The 18,827-nt window shown below is 46.0% G+C and overlaps 1 protein-coding gene across 4 annotated transcripts; it reads right to left on the minus strand.

Moving 5' to 3' along the window:
• Window positions 1-70: 70 nt before the first annotated feature.
• On the minus strand, window positions 71-18,808 carry nf2a (neurofibromin 2a (merlin)). Of its 4 annotated transcripts, XM_034542327.1 has the most exons (18): window positions 18,504-18,790; window positions 18,168-18,305; window positions 17,968-18,090; window positions 16,726-16,851; window positions 16,501-16,623; window positions 14,506-14,589; window positions 9,524-9,592; window positions 9,298-9,380; window positions 8,549-8,624; window positions 7,958-8,092; window positions 7,796-7,870; window positions 7,579-7,692; window positions 6,890-7,012; window positions 6,578-6,795; window positions 5,191-5,296; window positions 3,606-3,724; window positions 2,931-3,090; window positions 71-133 (listed from the first exon to the last, which is right to left on the minus strand). In XM_034542327.1, exons 3-18 carry the CDS (start codon window positions 18,079-18,081, stop codon window positions 83-85), a joined length of 1,776 nt encoding a protein of 591 aa, XP_034398218.1. In that variant the 5' UTR covers window positions 18,082-18,090; window positions 18,168-18,305; window positions 18,504-18,790; the 3' UTR covers window positions 71-82. The 4 variants fall into 4 exon arrangements, with proteins under 4 accessions (XP_034398218.1, XP_034398221.1, XP_034398220.1 ...); XM_034542330.1 differs by lacking the exon at window positions 18,168-18,305 and having other exon boundaries at window positions 18,770-18,808; XM_034542329.1 differs by lacking the exon at window positions 18,168-18,305 and having other exon boundaries at window positions 18,627-18,790.
• Window positions 18,809-18,827: the final 19 nt, after the last annotated feature.

Here is an 18,827-nt window from a genome sequence, read left to right on the forward strand (position 1 = left end):
AGTGGTTTCCCCGACCTTGGAACGTGGACTCCTCGAGGCTCTCGGCAGTTGTGCATCGCCACCTTTTTTCAAGGCGCGTCGCTTAAAGTTCCTCAAAGAAGGCCACCCTGGACTTGGTGCTCTGGAGTGTCAGCTGTGGAGGAGACAGGAAAGACCGATTTATATCCGAGGTGGACGTAAACCAGGACCAGCGAGCATCATCGGGAACCAAAGCACAGACTTTTTCATGAGAGTCTGTCCTCGTGAAAAGAGGAAGCCGGTTTGTTTCATTCGATTTTGTGAATTAGGTACAAGCGCAACATGCTGGAAAGGTTTTTTGTTGTCGCTGCGTCTCTAATGAAGACACGAGCACATGTTTAATCCAGTCGAGCCTCTGATGAACACCAGAGTGATTTTAAAACGTGTTTCCCTCGACCGATCAAAAGACAGCGTGATCATAAGGAGAGGCTATCTGCAGGTTATTCTTTTTTTTTAATGAACGCCGACGGTTTATGACGATATGAAGCGTTATTGATACAATTCATGACGAAAGAAACGTCACGCCTGATAGATAGATAGATGGATACTTTATTCATCCCCAGGGGACATTTGTTTGTAGCAGCAGCAAGCAAAAGGGAGATCAAGACGGGTAGGAGATCAATGCCAGTCGAAAGAAAAGTGAATATAGTTAATTGTTCTTCTCTCCAGGTTTTGTTCAGGCCCGCTGGCTTTGTTTTAACCCCTTCAGCACAGCTGCGCATCAGCTCGTCTAATACGGCGTAAGCGAGCGCGACTTAAAACATTAACTGGGCAAACTTGTTCCCCTCTTCAACGTCTGTAGGGCAGAGGGAATTAAGGCGGCTGCCAAAGTAAATATTAGGCAGGGGGGTGATGGAGGACAGTTCGGGAAATCCAGATTATTTCAAGGGAATGTGTAGATGGAGGCAGAATCCAAACAGCAAGGGATGCATTTGCAGCTGAATATTCACAGGTTACCTTCTATTGTCCCCGCCGACAGGCAGCCTCAGCTGGAGGAGAGCACAATGAGAGCAACCGGTGTGGTTGACCTCCTTCTGTGCGCCACTTCACACAGTCTGGATGGACTGCCACGCATATATATATATATATATATATATATATATAAAACAATTAAATAACAACAATAATAACCCAATAATGTATTTCCTCTCCGTTAAACTTCACGCAGAATCACTGCAGTTCCTGTGAGTCAGGTGTTGAAAAATGAGTTCTCCCGGCAGGCCCGGGGCTAACAGAGCAGAACCTCTGGCCCGGGAAGAGTGCAAAGGTGCTGGGCCGTGTTAAGGGGCCTTCCATTAATCATCCAGAAGGGGTGAGGGGACAAGTGTAGGGGGGGGGGGGGGATCGGTGCTTTGTTGCACGCTCCCTCTTCCTTCTCTCCGGTCTCCAACTTCATGCTCCAATCGAAGCGCTTCTCCGTGACTCGGCCTCCCCCGTACTCCCTCATCCTTTTAACCTCAGCCTCCTCTAAACCTCAAGCCGACTGTCGATTCGTCTTCCCATCTCTCTGCAATGCCACGGGACCTCCCTCCCTCCCTCCCTACCCTGTCCCTGCCCCTCCCTCCCCTCTGGTTCAATATAAACCAACACTTTTAACTTTAAAATTCCAAAGATACTGGAGTGGGAAGATGAAGGGGAATGAGTCTAATCTGCCGGTGCATCAGAGAACAGAGGAAATATAATCTCCTTTTTATAACAACTCCATTGCCTCTGAAATAGTCGACATCAGGTGCACCGACTTCCCTCTCTTTTGATCTTTTTTAACACGTATTCATGACGGTGATCACTGTGCGTTTTTAGAGGTCATAGTCCAAGATGAATGATCCCCCCCCCCCACTTCCCTCCCCTACGGCCTCCATCAAAGGGGAAACTTTAGGCTGAAAAATTAACTCGGGGGGTGGTGGCGCTAATAAAAGATGTTCTGATAGTCAACGCAACTCCTTAAAATAATACGATGGTCAGCCGTGGGTGGTGTACGACATAGGATTATCATATTTTGGATAGATACTTGTCTTTGGAAGATTACGTACTAAGACCGGCGTTTACACTTCATGCGTCTCCAGCTGTTGAATAGCTACAGGAGCCACAGAAAAATGAACATGAATTTGCAAACATACCATACACTGCGATTGAAAGGGGAAGTGATTCGATTCAGCCACAATTAGAAATTGATAAACTGCACGAATACTACTTTGAAAAAGTAAAAGCGTGACTAAAAATAGATTCATTATTTTCCCGAGCATTTAGCTCAAATAGCGAATCATAAATGCCAAGATATGCCGGGCGTCGACGACGGGGAGGAAGAACACTAAAAGCAAGTAGACACGGATGCAACCAACGCTGGATTCAAAGTGCTTCTACGCTCGGCTCTGCAAATGTCGTTAGAGCTCAAGTATACACACACACTGTGCTTTGGTGAGTCACAATGAACACAAACACACACACACACTCACGCAAACACACACACACACACACGCTAGCAGTAGGGTAGTGCAGAGAGTTACTCGAAAATATCTTTTTTGACAGCTTCGTCATATTTGCTTTTCTCCAAATTCCAGCAGGATTCATGTCGGATCAAAGGTGGAGTGATGATTAGGTTCTTTGCGCCAGAATTTGTCAGGATCACTTTAACGGTGCTCAACATGGAATCGGCAGCACGTCGTTTGCCTCCACACGGCCCTCAGAATAGAGACAAAAACAGTGCTGATAATAAGGCTCCTACAGATCCACAGAATCCTAAAGGGGTAGATGTCGTCCGATTTATGTTCTGTTGCCTGTTGAGGTGCCAGAATAACTACAAGTATGACTAGAGGAGGTATAAATGACTAGAGGAGGTATAAATGTGGACAATTAAACATGCACGGCGTACGCTGGGAGGAACCAGGAGTATTTTAAGCTACAATGATGGCTACCTTTTTAAAGTTGCTGTGCTTGCTGGTCCCCTGCTCGGCGTTCTGGTTGTGAATGATGTCCAGAGGAGTCTCTCGCTCTTTCATCTTCAGACTTTCGATCTCCGTCTTCAGCTCATTCAGCTGCTGCTGCAGGTGCTTGCTCTTCTCCATGTACTCCACCCTAGACGTGAGCAAACGGCAGATAGGGAGACCGCTTGCTACCGTTATGCGGCCTTGCCTTGTTTTACACTCTCGTTTGATGGGGGCAAAGACACAGAGCTATAACCATTATTGATAATCCTGAAGCTCAAACAAATATATATGTGAAAAATTATGTCTAAACTGAGCTAAATTAACTTCTCTAAGTCAGCAATACAAATGAAACCCTCCTTTTCATTAAAAAGACGCGATAAATAATCGCGATAAATGTCGGAAAACCAAATTATGAGAAACGTATGACGTTTAGAATCAGTTTTCTTATATGTGCAAATGATATACTTCTGAGTCAAGGTGCATTTTTTTATTTTTTGGAAGGCTTAAAAAGTGGTACATTCCTGAATCAAGTCGGCTCTTTCTCGCATTTCTTTATGCATTTAAAATGACTCTGAATTAGGTATTCATTTAGAGATCTGATCCCTTCTGCTGAATAACAAATCTAAATTTGGCTGAGTCAGCAAAGTGAGGCCGGCTACTCACTTCTCCTTCTCGATCTCCATGGAGAGGCGTTTCATGTCGGTGTCTTTAAAGTCAAAGCTGAGGTTCTCCCTGCTGAAGCTCAGCTCGGGAGGTATGCTGTCAGATTGCAGTCCAGGAGCCTGAGAGGGGAGATGGAAACAGAGATTAGAGGAAAGGAGGCGATGGAGACGGAGTGACAGGAGAAAAGAAAAAAACAGAGAATGGGGCAGAATAAAAAAGGGGTGGGAGTGAGAGAAATAAAGAAAAAGACAGGGGGAAAGGACCGGAAGGGGGAAATAAATGCAAGGATGAGATAGATGGTCACAGATCATGAACACACAAACATATACTGTATATAGGCTTTCACGTCCCGACAGACTGACGGAAATGCATTGGCCACAAGGCGGCTGGATAAGAAGAGAAACTAATGCACAATATAAATGTAAATCCATCGGTTCCAAACTACAGTGTGGATATATTCGACCTAAATACGGTCTGGACGAGCACAGAAGGCAATTTGACCATGTTCGGTGGAAATAGGAACGGAACATTACGTGCACTGTGTGTGCGTGTGTGCGTGTGTGTGTGTGTGTGTGTGTGTGTTTACGTACGTGTAGGTGTAGATGCGTTTCCCTGCATGAGCTGATGAACTGTATCAGGAAGTTCCAGTAGCTGTGTGTGTGTGTTTGTATATGTATACGTTAAGGCATAAGCGTTCATAAGCGTACTAGCTATTATTTCTCTGTTGATGGCCAGCATCTCAATATGCATCTAGGAACGTGTGTGTGTGTGTGTGTGTGCGTGTGTGTGTGTGTACGTGTGTGTACATGTGTGTAAGCAGCTGAATGTGCATCGAGTGGGCTTTTAGCATGTTGGAAGCTCACGCGTAGGCTGCCTGATGTGCTGCCTGTTCTTACGCAAGTAACTCCTGTTCAGTGTGGTGTTGTGGGTCTACAGGTGTGTGTGTGTGTGTGTGTGTGTGTGTGTGTGTGCGTGTGTGTGTGCTATTAGCAGTCAAGCTAAAACTATGCGGCCATTTCCATACCAGTAGCAGTTTGCAGCTGATACTCCAGTGAGGTGCTACTGCATGTAAATTCGTGCATGTATTGCATAATATATGAGAGTATTACGCATGGGTCTGTTTTATGCAAGTCTTTCACCTGGAAATGTTATTTTTATTAGATTGTTACGGAAATATTAAAACATGTGTCCATAAAGTCTGGATGAAGAATTACATTTTCAATCACATAAATGGCGTCACATTTCCACCAATGTCTATTTGAGTGAAGCTCAAGCTGCAACTGTTCGCCGATTAAAAGAAAATTAATTGGCTGATTTTTATCAAGCAAAAACGTAAAACATATATTTAATAGTTACACGTTTTCAAATGTGGGAATTTAGCAGGTTTTTGTTGCTCTTACATAATACAGAATAGAATATTTGGGGTTTTTTTGGACTGTTGGTTGGAGGAGACACTGTGACGTCATTGTTTTCTAATGTTTTATAGATTAAATGAGGACTTGACAATGAAAGGAATTGTTAGTTGCATCCCATATGAATATGCACTGTCCCTAAATATTAAAACACTATCTTTAAAGTCCGTTACCGCGTAGACGGTCCTGCTGGTAATCTCCAGCAGCTTGTGCTTTGCCCGGCGCTCCGACTCCTTGGCTTCCTGCAGGTCCTGTTTCAGCTGCTCGGCCTCCATGGCCCTGAGGGACGAGCAGACAGACGCACGCAGTTAATACTTTAATTCACCTCCCGATCCTTCGAAGAGGAGTCAGAATTATCTAAATTGAATCCACAATCATCTTACACATATCGCCACGTCGGTCCGTCGGTCGAACCAGGAATGCCCCTTTTAGTTATTACCAGGTGGTCAATGCGTCGCCCGAGCAGACAATCAATTTTCTGACTCAAATTAGTTCACCACTGTGGCACAGAGAGATGTAAGAATGTTACACGCCGGCGATTATTACATTTCTTTTCGATTGCGCTCCTGAACAGTTCCTCGTCGGTGTGGGGGAGCGGCGGGCCTCGAGGGTTTGAGTGGACGTTGCCATTTACACGTCGAGTGCCACAGGTTTAAATTTCTCTGGTTCAGAAAGTGCTCATCCAGAAAGTGCAGTTAAAGTGGTTAATGGCACCCACCTGGAATGATTGCCTAATAAATTGTGGAGTAGCAGCTGTGAAGTGATATTCTTATTATCTGTGTGTACGGTTTTATTATGGAAACGACTTCTCTGCTCCAGTGCATTGTTGTCTTCTCTCAGGCTGATCAGAATCACTCACCAGTTCATCTCCTTATTCATCTGACCTTTGAATAATAAAAAAAGAAAGCGCAACAGCAGATACGATAACGACTCGAAGTGACCCGAATAACAGAAAATGACAAAATTGCCTCTTTTTTTTTTACACAAATAGAACACAGATCAAAAAAGTTAATTTCAGCACCGCGGAGCTTCAAAGTGCCGCGCCAGCAATCGATGCAATTAACTAGCGCAAATGAACTGCTGCACCTCGGAGGAGCAGAGCTGCTGAACAAAAGCCTTCTCCCTTTCCCTTCTGAGTGCAGCAGTGTGGCTGCGGCCGCATGATTACCTGCTGCACCGCGAGAACAAAGCCTTTAAGTGATTTTAAACAAGCTAGAAGTTCTTTGATCGAGCTATTAGCATACGGCTGCGATAGCGAGCTCTCTGCCCCGCAGCGTATCGACGGACTTGACATTAAACGGCATAAAAACTCAGAAACATTTGGGAGGCTTATGAGTCGAGGAGGTTATTTAGGAACAGTGGTTCGTGCTTCTTTAGTTTGAGGTATTTGCATTGGAAAGTAAGATGTGTGGTTAAGAGTTTTCAGGATTTGTTTGTGTGTAGGATGGATACAAAGAGAATTAGTGTCTGAGAGCCAAAGCCACACGGCAGAATCATATTCACTGCAGCGTGGACGGCGGTGCACTCCACAACGCATCCACTTCTTCCCCCTCTCCCCACCTCCTTTCCGATTCCTCGGCCATCTTGAGGGCCAGCATCTCTGCCTCCAGCATCTTCTGCTCCATGAGCCTCCGCTCCTCCTGGCCACGGATGGCGGTCGCTTTGATGCGCTGCATCTCGGCCTCGGCCTCGGCAGCTTTCTGCGCCAGCAGCTTCGCCTCCTCCTCCGCGATCTGGGCCTTCTCAGCCAGCAGGTCGGCCGTCTGCTCCGAGCGCAGCTGGAGAGGAGCGGGGAAGAGGAAGGTCAAACACGGGAACCAAATAAGTTGATATGGGGAGTGGAGATGGGTCAGCTGACCCGTTGTATCTTACCAGTGCGTCGTTGGCCATGTGAGACTCGTCCTGCAGCTGAATCAGCCTCCTCTTCAGCTCGTCCCTGGCTCTCTCTGCCTCCTCCCGCAGCTGCTTCTCCCGTTGCAGATGCTGCCTCTCCACCTGAAGGACACCGATAGGCGCAGTGTGGACGACGACGAGGGCACATGGTGTGGGGAAAATGGAGGAAATTGAACACACAAAAGATGGAATATTGGTGAAAATGCAGTCGATAAAAGTGCAACTGCTTGTTTTGTTAAATACAGTCAAAAAAGTGACTTATGCATTAACACAGCAGTGTTCTTGAATATTTGGGTGCTTGCCTTCCCTCGCTTGTATTGACTTGAAACAATCACAGTCAACACTTCAAAAGCACATACTGTGTAGGTGTGAAATAACATGAGATAATAGTGTGTGTTTCCATCTACCTGTCTGTGTGCGCACTAGCAGGAAGGACCTAAGTGGAAATGCAAGAAACTTGCAAAAGAAAATCGCGTTGCACCCTCTTTATCTGCAAAGGTTTAAATGGCACCGGACGGCCGAAGTAGCTCCAGTGTCCAACTCACAATAGTTTGCATACCAGTAGTGGATGGAAACATGCATTAATTAGCTTCTTTTTCTTTCTTTTTTTAACCCTATACAGGTTGAACTCCGTCTCCTCCTCGGGTGTCTCCGCGTGAACAATGTACCTGTTTTCTGGCCCTCTCCTCTCTGGCCTGAGACCTCATCTGCTGGACTTCGAGCGAATCCACCCGCCGGCGGCGGATGAACAGGTCGTGGTTCCCGATACACAACTGGAGGATCTGCACAGGAGAAACGAACCCTGAGAATGGACGCCACTGTATTCAAAATGTCAGCCAGCTGCTTGCGGTGTTTTCTCGGCGCATTCATCTCAGCCGAACTCACCAACTTGTTGACTCTCAGCCGCGAGGAGTTGAACTTGAAAACGTTGGTTTTCTTGTCCAGAGGTTTGATGGTGAACTAAACATCGAGGAGACAAGGAGGAATATCTTTTAAATCAATATCAGAATATTCTTCTTTTTTTTTTTAAAGTTCAGATTGCCCCACCTCCTTGTCGCTGTAGGAGATGTTGCGGATCTCATTCCACGGGAAGGAGCACTTGGGCGTCAGCCTGTTGTCCGGCTCGTAGATGTGCAGACCCAGGGCGTCCACTCCCAGGAGAAGGTCCGTTCCCTTTTTATTCTAAAGCACACGCGGCAGAGTAAACGCAGCTCAGTGAGCGCCGACCCCCTCGCGTTGGGCCCCCCGAGGCGTCATCGCCACAACAATGCCAGTCGGGATGTGTTTACTTTGAAGAAAGCGCTACAGTGAATTAATTCAGCTTTTGGTTGGCATTTTAAAATGTCTCGGCCTTTTCCAGAATGCACTCATCAGAGCCAACCGGGGGAACCTTTGTGTTTGTTAAGAGTTGCCGACGGGTTTAGTTTTTTTTTGTTAGTTTTTTTTGTCGCGACTCACCTGGAAAAACAATCCAGTGCCAAATAGCAGTTAATAACTAACTAAACACATTTCGCATAATACATTCCGCTAAGGGTTTACAAAGTTTCATTACACCACAGTCAAAGTGACGTCCTAAAGCCCCCCCCATGTTGGCTGACATGTTGTAAAGATATAGAAGCAGAGCAGGCATTGGCTCACCCTGATGAAAAAGTAATTGACGCCGTACATGTCCAGGTCCTGAGCTATTTTTAAATACTCCATCTCGGCTTCATCCCTGATTCAAAGACAGACGGAGAGAGAGAGAGAGAGAGAGAGAGAGAGAGAGAGAGAGAGAGAGAGAGAGATTGAGAGAGATCCAAGGGAATGGAGAGGGGAGAGAAAAAAGGAGATCAGACCTTGTTTCCTCTGCTTTTTGTGTGTAGCATCTGTCGCGTTGTGTGATCTATAAAAGCTCAACACAATGTGAGCACGGTACTGACACAAAGCGCAGCGATAATTCGCCAACGGGCTTTAAAGGTCATGCTCGATGGGAGCGAGAGAGAGAGAGAGAGAGAGAGAGGACGTATTTGGATGCCTCCAAGACTCTAAATACTATGAGAGATGAATCCAACTCTTCTTCTTCTTCCTCTCTTCGTGGTCGCCCGGTTGGGATTTCAGGGTCGTTGAAAGAAGGGCGTCAGCACACTTTGTCGGTTGAGGAGAAATCAGCTTCGGACTAAACTTTTAATAACTTGCTGTTTGATATGGGCGGTGGGAGATTGATGAGTTAAGCTTCATCAACGTTCAAACAGGATTCATCTACTTTTCTTTTCCGCATCTCGCTGCTAAAATGCACTTTTGCATTAAGCATTTCTCGTGAAGTTTTAAGCACATCTTGTGTGAACTTGAAATGTGCTGATGACTGTGAAACTTCACAGCGGCGCAGCGCTTTTTTTCTTTTTTTTTACCTCGTCCTCCCCCTGTGCTCTGCGTAACACGCCGTGATCCTCTCCTCCCACATTTCCGCAGTCATCTGGTACAAGTTGATCACCTGAAGTTTTTGGAAAAACGGCAAAAACAATCAATACACGTGAACGCATGCGGAGAAATCCTCCGGAGTACGGGCAATAAGACAAAAAACACGCAAACACATCTTCACTCTGTGGCAGTAAGTAACACCCAGCTGCCACTCGCCCTCTCTGGAAGCAGCTCCTCTTCAGACAAGAAGCCGGGCTTGTGGACATCGGGGTTGTAGTCTTCGTACTGCAAAATAGAGCAAAAGGGGGCCGAAAAGGATTAGAATCACTCCAAACTAATGGCCGCTAACCGGCTCCGCTTCCCATAACGGGCCTGAATATGTCTCTCCTGGGACCGCTTAGCGCCTGTAGGTTCTCTCGGAGAATGAATGGAGGCTGTCATTAATGTGCAGCGGCGGCCCGGCTGTTGGCCGACAGTGTAAATGATGCTATTAGAGACCGAGACTGATCCCTTATCAGCACGGAGCCGGGATACAAGCAAGGTCATGCATGTTTGGGAGAGATATGGATGGATTAGGGCACGGCTGAGTGGCGGTGGGAGGGAGGGGGAGGGGTTAATTTGGGCTGCGGTAAAACCGGTGGAAGGATATGATTTATACACGTAGCTGCGTTTTCACATTTCGGGATACATGACGTATGGATGAGATCCACATGACGACCGGAGAAAGGAATACAAAAAAATTCAAAAAGTTCTTTGGAAAACATTTTTACGCTTGGAAAACTCTATTTTTGAGAAATAGTTTTAGTTGCTTCAGGTTAAAACTGTGTTTTTTCTTGCACTCATCAATTAAAAGTTTTTTTTTTGCTACCATAAAATGTCTTCTTGCAGACGAATGGCAAGAAAAGCTTAAAAATACACATCACGGTGTTTACGGTTGTCTATTGATCTGATAAATGTCTCCCTTAATGACTTATTGCTTTTTTGCTTTGTACCTCGGTGGGAAAAAAAACAGTTTAATAGAAAGACTCGTTCAATATTTCATTCTGAACCCCGACACAAAAAAGCATAGCGACCAAAAGAAAGAGAAAGAACAAACAACCTTCTGCTGCTGCTGCTGCTCAACATGTCATTGTAATTGCACTCAAAATGCCATCGCTGTGTCACCTTGGGGTGGCCGGCTCCCCGAAGGAGAAGGAAAATATAGAAAACAAAGACATTTTTCGGAGAAAAAAAAGAAGAAAAGAAAAAGGGGACCGTAACCACTTATTTTGATGTTACATGACACTGAGTTTGAGAAGAAAACACACACACACACACACAATTAATTGCTTAAACAATGACAAGAGATTACAAATGTAATTTTTGAGCACATTGATTGTATTTATTATTTATGTTGAGCTTCTGCTAATTCTGCACACAGTAAATTAAACCGTCCGCGTTGCTCCAAATCAACAAACTCATCCCGTGTTGCTTTGTTCTGTTCACAGTGGCACTTTTTTTTTTTTACTTTCATTATGTTCGCTGTAATTGGATTTTATTTTTTCCTGCACGTCAGTCTGAAAAAACTGTACTTTTTACAGACATGAATTTAATAAGCTCAAAACACGCAGACGGGAAGAGCTGAGCAGTGCTAACGGAGTGGAGACGCCGATTAGATCCTCGTGCTTGAGTTTCCCCATCTGGCAGCTTCCACTCCCTTAGCTCCTCCCCTATTTGTTTGTAACCGATACATAACTGATGATATATGGACTTATTACGGTTTCGGCTCGAGCCTAAGATGCTTTCTGATTGCACACCTTTTCTCACGAGTGTGTCAGACGACCCCCCCCCCCCCCCCAAATAAATACAGGTTTCTCATGACGTGCACATGACAGTTTCTGGAAATGGACGAATTGCAATCATATTGGTGATCCCCTCAATTTCCGTTTAGTGCCGTCCTCACGTTAATGTTTCCAGTCGCCCGCACATTTTGGTTCAAGCCGAAATACCCTTAAGATTAGCACGTTCGGCATATGCTTGATGTTGTATACCTTCTGTATGAATTCGCAGTGTAACCAGAGGCTGTGTAAGAAAATAAATATGCATTTTGCCTTGTCTTTATATCATTTCCCTTCCCGGCTACACTTCACGCCTATAAACTGTGACTGAACCGACGCGTCTCTCCAGCGCGCAAAACTAAATGTCGATATCCCCGCATTTCCATCTGCGGGGGCCTCTGATGCTGGCGGGGGGGCCTCAGCGGCGCGTCAGTGGAGTCAGACGGGCGGCGAAGGATTTACATCATCTCGAGGCGAAGCTGACAAATTCCCACGAGTGTTAAATAACATATTGAAAGCGAAATGGCGCGTCTCTTGTTCGCTGTTTACGCGGCTCGTAAATGCATCTCAGCGACGTCACATCGCTGTCGCATGCTGTGAGCTGACGAAGAAGAGAGAGAGAGAGAAACAGACTGCGACACAGCTGCAGAGTGGAAGCTGCCTCACTCCAGTTTTAGGGATAACTCTTGTTGGAGCCACCCACGCAATCCCAGTTATTCCCACCAGTGTCACACGTTCCCATTAGCTCGCCAGCGCCCCCCCTTTCACTCTCGGCTGGACACGCGTCTTCCGTGGAAAGATGTGTTTTCAACATTTAAAAAGTGGCATTCATCAAGCATTACTTCTTTTTTGTCTCTCTTTCTGAAGATGTCACCGTGGCTGTTTTTGGGGGTATTTTTCCTGACATTTATGCTCTAAATGTAATGACAGAATATAATAGGAAAACAATCATTATTATACGTATATGATTCTGGTTTCATATATGGGGGACAAATTAATGTCGGCGTGTTGCATAATGTTGCATACAGTGCATGTAACAAGGTTTTATAAATTGCAGACGTGACACCGTACGTGATGACTACAAATTTATTTTTTAATGAGTGATGAAAACAATACGCCGTTCTCTGGGCGGTGCACGCGTCTGCAGGTGAAATAATTGTCAGTTGGAGCTATGAATTCATGACGTGCATTGTCTAACTCGTGCGTCCGTTATGAACGATCACAATTTCTTTTCTTTTTTTTTTTTTACCACCCGACTGGAAACTGATTACACACAACTGTGTGGGAGTGTGCGTGACCTTCATGGAGTTATGATTCACATCATTTTAAACGTTAATGCTGTCTTGGAACACGCCTTTACTCTCTCCTTAATGCTAATATTCGGGCTAATAATCATGATTAAAGATGAGCAAAGGTACCACAGTAGATGCGAACTGGGGAAAGTCGGCCAAAAACCTTTCCGCCAGCTGCCCCGCTTAAGTACCTGTCTCCGCTTTACAATGCCAATGTCCTCCCGTCGGCTCTAATCAAAGTGGACTGCCGATTAGATGAAAACAGATTGTGGCCCCACATCTCGTCCCGTTGGCGGATCGAGGGCGCCGACAGCAGAGAGCGCAAAGGCTCAAGCTCATTTGATGATTTTTCTCCTTCCGCACGGTCGCTCTTTAACCCCCCACCGGCTGTTAAATTGGCACGGGGGAAAGCCAAATCTCCCGAGAGCTCCGGTCTCACTGGACCCTGTCCGCCTGTCTCCCTATCTTTTTTTGTCTCTGGGATTTCCCAGAGATGGGATCCTTCAACCAAAACGGCTGAGATCGCTGGAGGTTTATTAAGGGGGCTCTTTCCCGTGGAGGGATTTCCATGTATAGACTTCAGGTAACTTGTGGTTTGATCCTCCAACCAATAAATCAAGGGAGGGTTTTTTTTTTTCTCGCAGGGATATCGAATAATAATTTATAAACACTCACGTCAACTAACTCCCCGGGGGCCGACTTGCAAATCTGAAGCTCTTACGAGAGCGTTCTTAGTGATCCGACGACTGAAATGAACCTCGAACCTCGAGTGGCTTCTTTCAAAGACGTCTGAGTTCTCACCGTGCATAACACGGGGGAGCTACTTCCGGCTACTTCTATCTGCATATTTTGATTATTCACTCACTAAGTGAGGAGAGGAACGTACCGTATAGTGACTGAAGGACTCACAGTGACAAGGCAAGGCACGCGCAACTCGGGTGTTGCAACATCTGCTTGAGAAAGAAAAAGAAAAGAGCTGATCTGTAGTCTGGTGGTATGGTGGCGGACCCTTCTGTATCTCCTGCCAGTCGGCAGTGAACAGGCCGTGGCGGGTGTTGCCTTTTAATATTCTCTGGGCTCGGCACGGGGAATTCTTTTGCCCTTCTTCTGTGTTTTTAGCTTTTCACCCCGGGATGGAGATGAGTGACGACCATGTCCTGATTCCCAGGAACTTTAAAAAGGTTCATTTGCTCCATCTGGTGCGTGTGTCTTCTTAATTCTTACTTCTGAAGTGTTCCTGTGGGGCAGCCAACCCAAAAGGGAGGGAGTGAGCCACGAGTTTCCAGCAGAATACCACATCGACCCGCCTCGGAGGTGCCGACCCTCATCTCTGCCTCCGTGAACCTGTACGCTGTGGGTCACCCAAAGAGGGCCGTACCTTCACTCAGGGGCAAGAATGTAATGTAGATGTAATCCTGAGGTCACCGACGTCTAATCTCACTGTAATTAAATGGGTTTGTGGCAATTTTATGTATTTAAGATGTTCTAGCAGAGGTGTTTATTCTGCATTCTCGTACAGTTACTTAATAGTGTACTTTAAGTGCATCTGAGCTCCTGTTTTTTCATGCAAGGCCCTGTAGCACTCCAAGAATGGACAAAAATCAATACTAAACTCGCCACAGAAGGAATTTTTAGGTGCTTATCAGGACTCAAGACAGCAGAGCTCTGGATCAATTGTGGGTGATTTATGCCTCTCCCTTTTTTGGGGGGGGTAACCAGATAGGAGAAGATTACAATAGCCCCGCTGGTGATAAAGTGTGCACGCCTCTGTGCACAGAAAGAGCTGCACTGTGGCAGCATATGGTTTATCAGATGAGCAAACAACTGAAAGTATTGTCCGCGAAAAATGATTCATGTGAAGCAATTTGCTGGGTCAACACTGCTCCTGTAACAGAACAGCGGCCTGCCGGAGTAAATTATTCAAAAGGAGCGAAGAGGAGAATTTGGCATGCGGATTATAAAACACAGATGAATAAACCATTAAAGAATACGAAGATGGGCGGATGGATGGAGGGATGGAGGGACTGATCTTGCTAGGCAAACCACTGAGAATAAAATCCTGAAGTCCCCCCCAAAAAAGAGCACTTACCTTGGCATGGACGGCGTAGGAGGCCAGCAGCACGGAGGCCTCGGGTGGACAGTGAATATCCTCCTCCAGGATCTTCCTCTTCACCTGAGGATATATTTCCAGAATGAATCACGGCTGCTGTGCGCCATTCAGTTGTTTGTTAAATCAGCGGAGGAGCTTTTTGTTCGCCGTTAAAACGAAACACCCTGACACATTGGTTAGGGAGAAAACTGCCATTTAAATCAGGGAGTATTGCGTCTCCCTTTGTATCGATTTCCGCCGGAGGAGCACAAATGGCCCCTGTGAGATGAGGGACCTGAATCATATTGACGGGTGATCGCACTTGAATCCAGAAAAAAGAAAAGGCTCGACACCTCAGAGGGTGTCAGCGCCGGGTGGAACACAACCTTCGGGACAACTGTGCTTTTCACCGCTCAGAACTTCCCCTACGTTCCCCCGGATTAAAGTGCCGTGGTCTCGTCAGGTGGCGCGCCCGCTGCACCCTCCAGCTCCCGTCACCTGTCGAACGAATTGAATCGCAAACTTGGCCCGACTGCACTAGAGGAGTAACCCCCCCGAAGCCAGGAGTGCAAGGTGCCGTCTGCTCGTGTCTTGAACTAATGACCCCGGGCGGCGAGCGCTAAGAGGATCTGGTTCAGAAAGGAGGGCGACGGCGGCGTTGCGAAGACGAGGCATGTGTCCGTCTGAGAGTGGTCTCAGGTGTGTGTGTGTGTGTGTGTGTGTGTGTGTTTTGATATCCAGGTCGCTGATCATTTCTGATGAGCACTAATCCTGCTGCCATGCCTGTGACACTATCTGACTCCCGACATTATGGGAATTAATGAGAGCAAAGCAAAGGGGAGACGGCCCGAAGCATTTGTATTCTTCTCCCCTGGCAGCTGCCTGCCGCTTTAACCGCGGAGTAATTTGTCGGCTCCGGCCTTTGTTTCTTTTTTTCCAGCGAGCTTCTCCTCCTTTGAAACAGACAAATCGCTTTGACTATCTCTAAACGGGTTAGGGACACAGAGAGACTTTTTATATGCCTTAAGTAGATAAGTGCCTCTATCCAAATGTTGAGGAGCACAAGCACGCCGCCGTCTCCAGACATATAACTATACCAGCACACCGGGCGACGAATGCTATGGGGGATGAGCGTCCCATGGAGAATATGTCATTAACCGGGCCAATAACTGAGCCCTTGAAGCCTAATTGTTAATTGATAAATGTGGCTGGTAGCATTGGACGAGGGGAGCGCAATAACAAATTTCATTTCTCGGGGAGGAGAGGCTGGCGGGCTCCACAGGAGGTCCCCGGAGAGTCTTAAGTGGAGAGAAAGGATCTGCGGTAATATGTTGTGCAATGATTCCACGTGGCTGCACACAATCGGACAATTGGGAGAGGGAAAAAAAAGTGCATCGCAGTGTATCGCTCTTGCTCAGCAACTTGTCAGAAAACTCTGTGGACCCGTGTGTGCCCCCTGCTGGCAGCGAGGAAGCGTCACATGCCCGCCGTGCAACGGGGAAAGGGGTCCCCCTAAATTGACAGAGCATTTTGAAAGCTTTTAAGTGTTAAAGATCTAACACACCTATATATATATATATATATATATATATATAGCATTGATTTGAACTAGTTCCTCAGAAAGATGACACCCAACTTAAAAGGCATATATTTGTCCCTCTTGGAAGATGACGATCAAAGAAAGAGAGGCTTTGAAAAAATAAGTGTCTGGGGCCACGAGTTAGACACGAGGCAGGAATCCGCGGCGTCTTCACTAAGAGGCATGTTGGGTTTCAGGTTTACCTGGAAGCCGTGCTGCAATTTCAACGTTGAGAGAGCAGCAGAGAAAAGAAGAGAGCGTGTCAGTCAGAACCTTCTCGTGAGGCCTTTGCGGTGTGACGGGCACAAAGGAAACCACAACACACGGTAAGTGTAATGGACAGTATATCCAGAGCTAAAAGAACACTGTGCCATTTAAGAGCAACTCCTTTACACACTGAATCATTTTCAAGTTACCTGTTGGAAGAAGAGATGCTGTGTGATATCTTGCACCAGCTCCTCCTCAGCATTTTCAGGGTAAAACTTGGCCAGGAAGTGAAGGGTGATCGGTTCCTCCTTTGGCACCTCCTGATCCAGAACCTGCGACGGCGAACCAAAGGAGTAAATCATGTGCGCGGTGGAGCCGCATCTTCATGGCCTCGTTTTGCCCGGCAGTTCGAGACCGCCAGGATACTCACGCACCTTCTTTTCCATTTTCAGCCAAGCAACGGTGTCCTTGACGTCGTACCGGAGCCCGAAAAACCACGTCTCCCTCAATCCCAGAGTCCGGCACACAAAGTCGAAAAGGTCTTTCCCTTTCCACTTGACCTGAAACATGACATGTTTTAGTCTTACACATTTTTCTTAGGAGAGAAAAAAATATATATATACATATATATATATATGAATTACGATAATTGGTTTAATTCATTCAAACAGGATTTAAGCAGGATGCAGCATACCCCCAAAAAAACTATGCAAATTCAGCCTGTTAATAAGTACAGTATAAGTCACATCTTTTGCTGGCTGTCCCTAATGTATATGAATAAGCAAGAATACAGAAGCACTTAATTTACTATAAGGGTAGATATTGACAGCCATTCATAGGATACTGCATCTACAAAATGCATTTCCATACATGCAGCCATACACGCTCCCCTCATAAGAGGTGTGAGGCGGGCACATCGGGCGCACACATCCAATTGAGATAGCTTTCATCTCATCCTATGAGCTGACTCTGGGACAGTTTTTTTTTTAAACTGCTAGAAATTAGGAAATCAGCTTCGCAGGGGGCCAATTTAAAAACTCTCACGGCTGAATAAACATGTCGTCTGTATCACCAAAACCCGTTAAATGCTATTTACAAAAAGAAAAAAAAACACAAGTGATGCAATTATCATCCGAGCACAGAAAATAGAAACCTGCAACTAACATTACGCTGCTCCCATGTAATTACCATCTGCAAAACTTTTGGTGGGGGTTCCTCCCCTTTAAATACAGAGGGGGGTGCCTGTGAGTCATTACTGGTGCCTTTTTTTCTAGTTCTGGTGTATCATCAACCAAATCATATGCTCAATCAACCCTTTCCAAAAAAAAAAAAAAAAGAAACACTGCAAGGAGGCCAAAAGTACATACTGGTTAACTTCACATGGTGATTCAGCAGCATTGCAGCAAGTCAGAAACTGTATTGAGCTAAAAATGTGCATGATTCCTCTGCTGCATAAGACAAGAAATACATTATGACAGATGTGGTCTTCTGTAGATTAAACCCCACTGTGCTGACATTTGCTTTTTGATCCAGTCGGTTGCTGCCATCTAGCGTCGGAAAGTGGAACCGTCACATTTCTTCTTGATGAGCGACCATCACAGTCGCCCAGATTTATTTATTTTATTTTATTTTTTTAAAGCCTGTAAACTACTAAATTCAGTTGTCGTTTCACCCACCTCGCAGCTGAACTCCATGTCTGACTCCGCCGTGCAAATCCTGACGCTGAAGCTCCTCGGTTGTTTTCTCATCAGCGAGTTAAAGCCCAGTTTGGCCGCTAAGGCGCTCGCCATGGCGAACGGCTGATTACAAAAAAAAAATTAACAAAAACTACTTATTCAAAGTCGTTAAGTTTCTGCACAAAAAAAACCCAACTTGCCACGGCATTGTGCACGTCAAAACTCTTGTGTCGTAAACTTGCAGATGGCTCGTTCGGGCATATACGTCTTGCTTAGCTCCCCGAAAGATAAGCAGAGCTGTGCATGTGACTGTCCAGCTTTACGGCAGCTCAGCTCAGCTATGAATGGATATAAAAGATGCTTCAAAACTAGTTAAATTAAAGTGTATACGCGGCGTTCACCGACGTATTCTTGACTTGTGAATGTCACACACACACACACTAAATGTTTAATGGCAGTTGTTTGTCGTTGTTATATCACGTTACCTACTAAACAAAACGTGTGCGTGTGGAATGAGTTGATAAACACAAACGCACCGTCCCGAAGTCGCTGCTAACGCGAGCTATCACGTTAAATCGAAACTACGTGTAACGTTGACGTTACATATTAAACTTGTAAACGTATCTTGGGCGAAAAGAAGAAAAAATAAAGTTACATGCCTACACACACACACACACACACACTCTGTTAACGTCCTCGGCTACGCGTCCGGGCAATTATCAATCCAAAATATCGCCTCCGGACAGTTCAAAACACTCGGGCTGCTGCACGTAAACTCCGCTGGGACCCGAGCGCTGGCTACCTGCTGCTCCGCGTCTGTTGTCTGAACGGCGATGCTGCGTTCAGGAGCCGTCCGGAAT

This window comes from Cyclopterus lumpus, chromosome 9, assembly GCF_009769545.1.
Source record: "Cyclopterus lumpus isolate fCycLum1 chromosome 9, fCycLum1.pri, whole genome shotgun sequence".
Classification (NCBI taxonomy): domain Eukaryota; kingdom Metazoa; phylum Chordata; class Actinopteri; order Perciformes; family Cyclopteridae; genus Cyclopterus; species Cyclopterus lumpus.

Excerpts from the sequence above, each read along its gene's own strand:
- nf2a (XM_034542330.1), bottom strand. The coding sequence starts at position 18,081 with ATGGCGAGCGCCTTAGCGGCCAAACTGGGCTTTAACTCGCTGATGAGA. Across the intron at positions 16,624-16,725 it reads GGCTGAAAATGGAAAAGAAG|GTTCTGGATCAGGAGGTGCC; the intron begins GTGCGTGAGTAT and ends TCGCCGTCGCAG. Across the intron at positions 6,796-6,889 it reads ACATGGCCAACGACGCACTG|CTGCGCTCGGAGCAGACGGC; the intron begins GTAAGATACAAC and ends GCTCCTCTCCAG.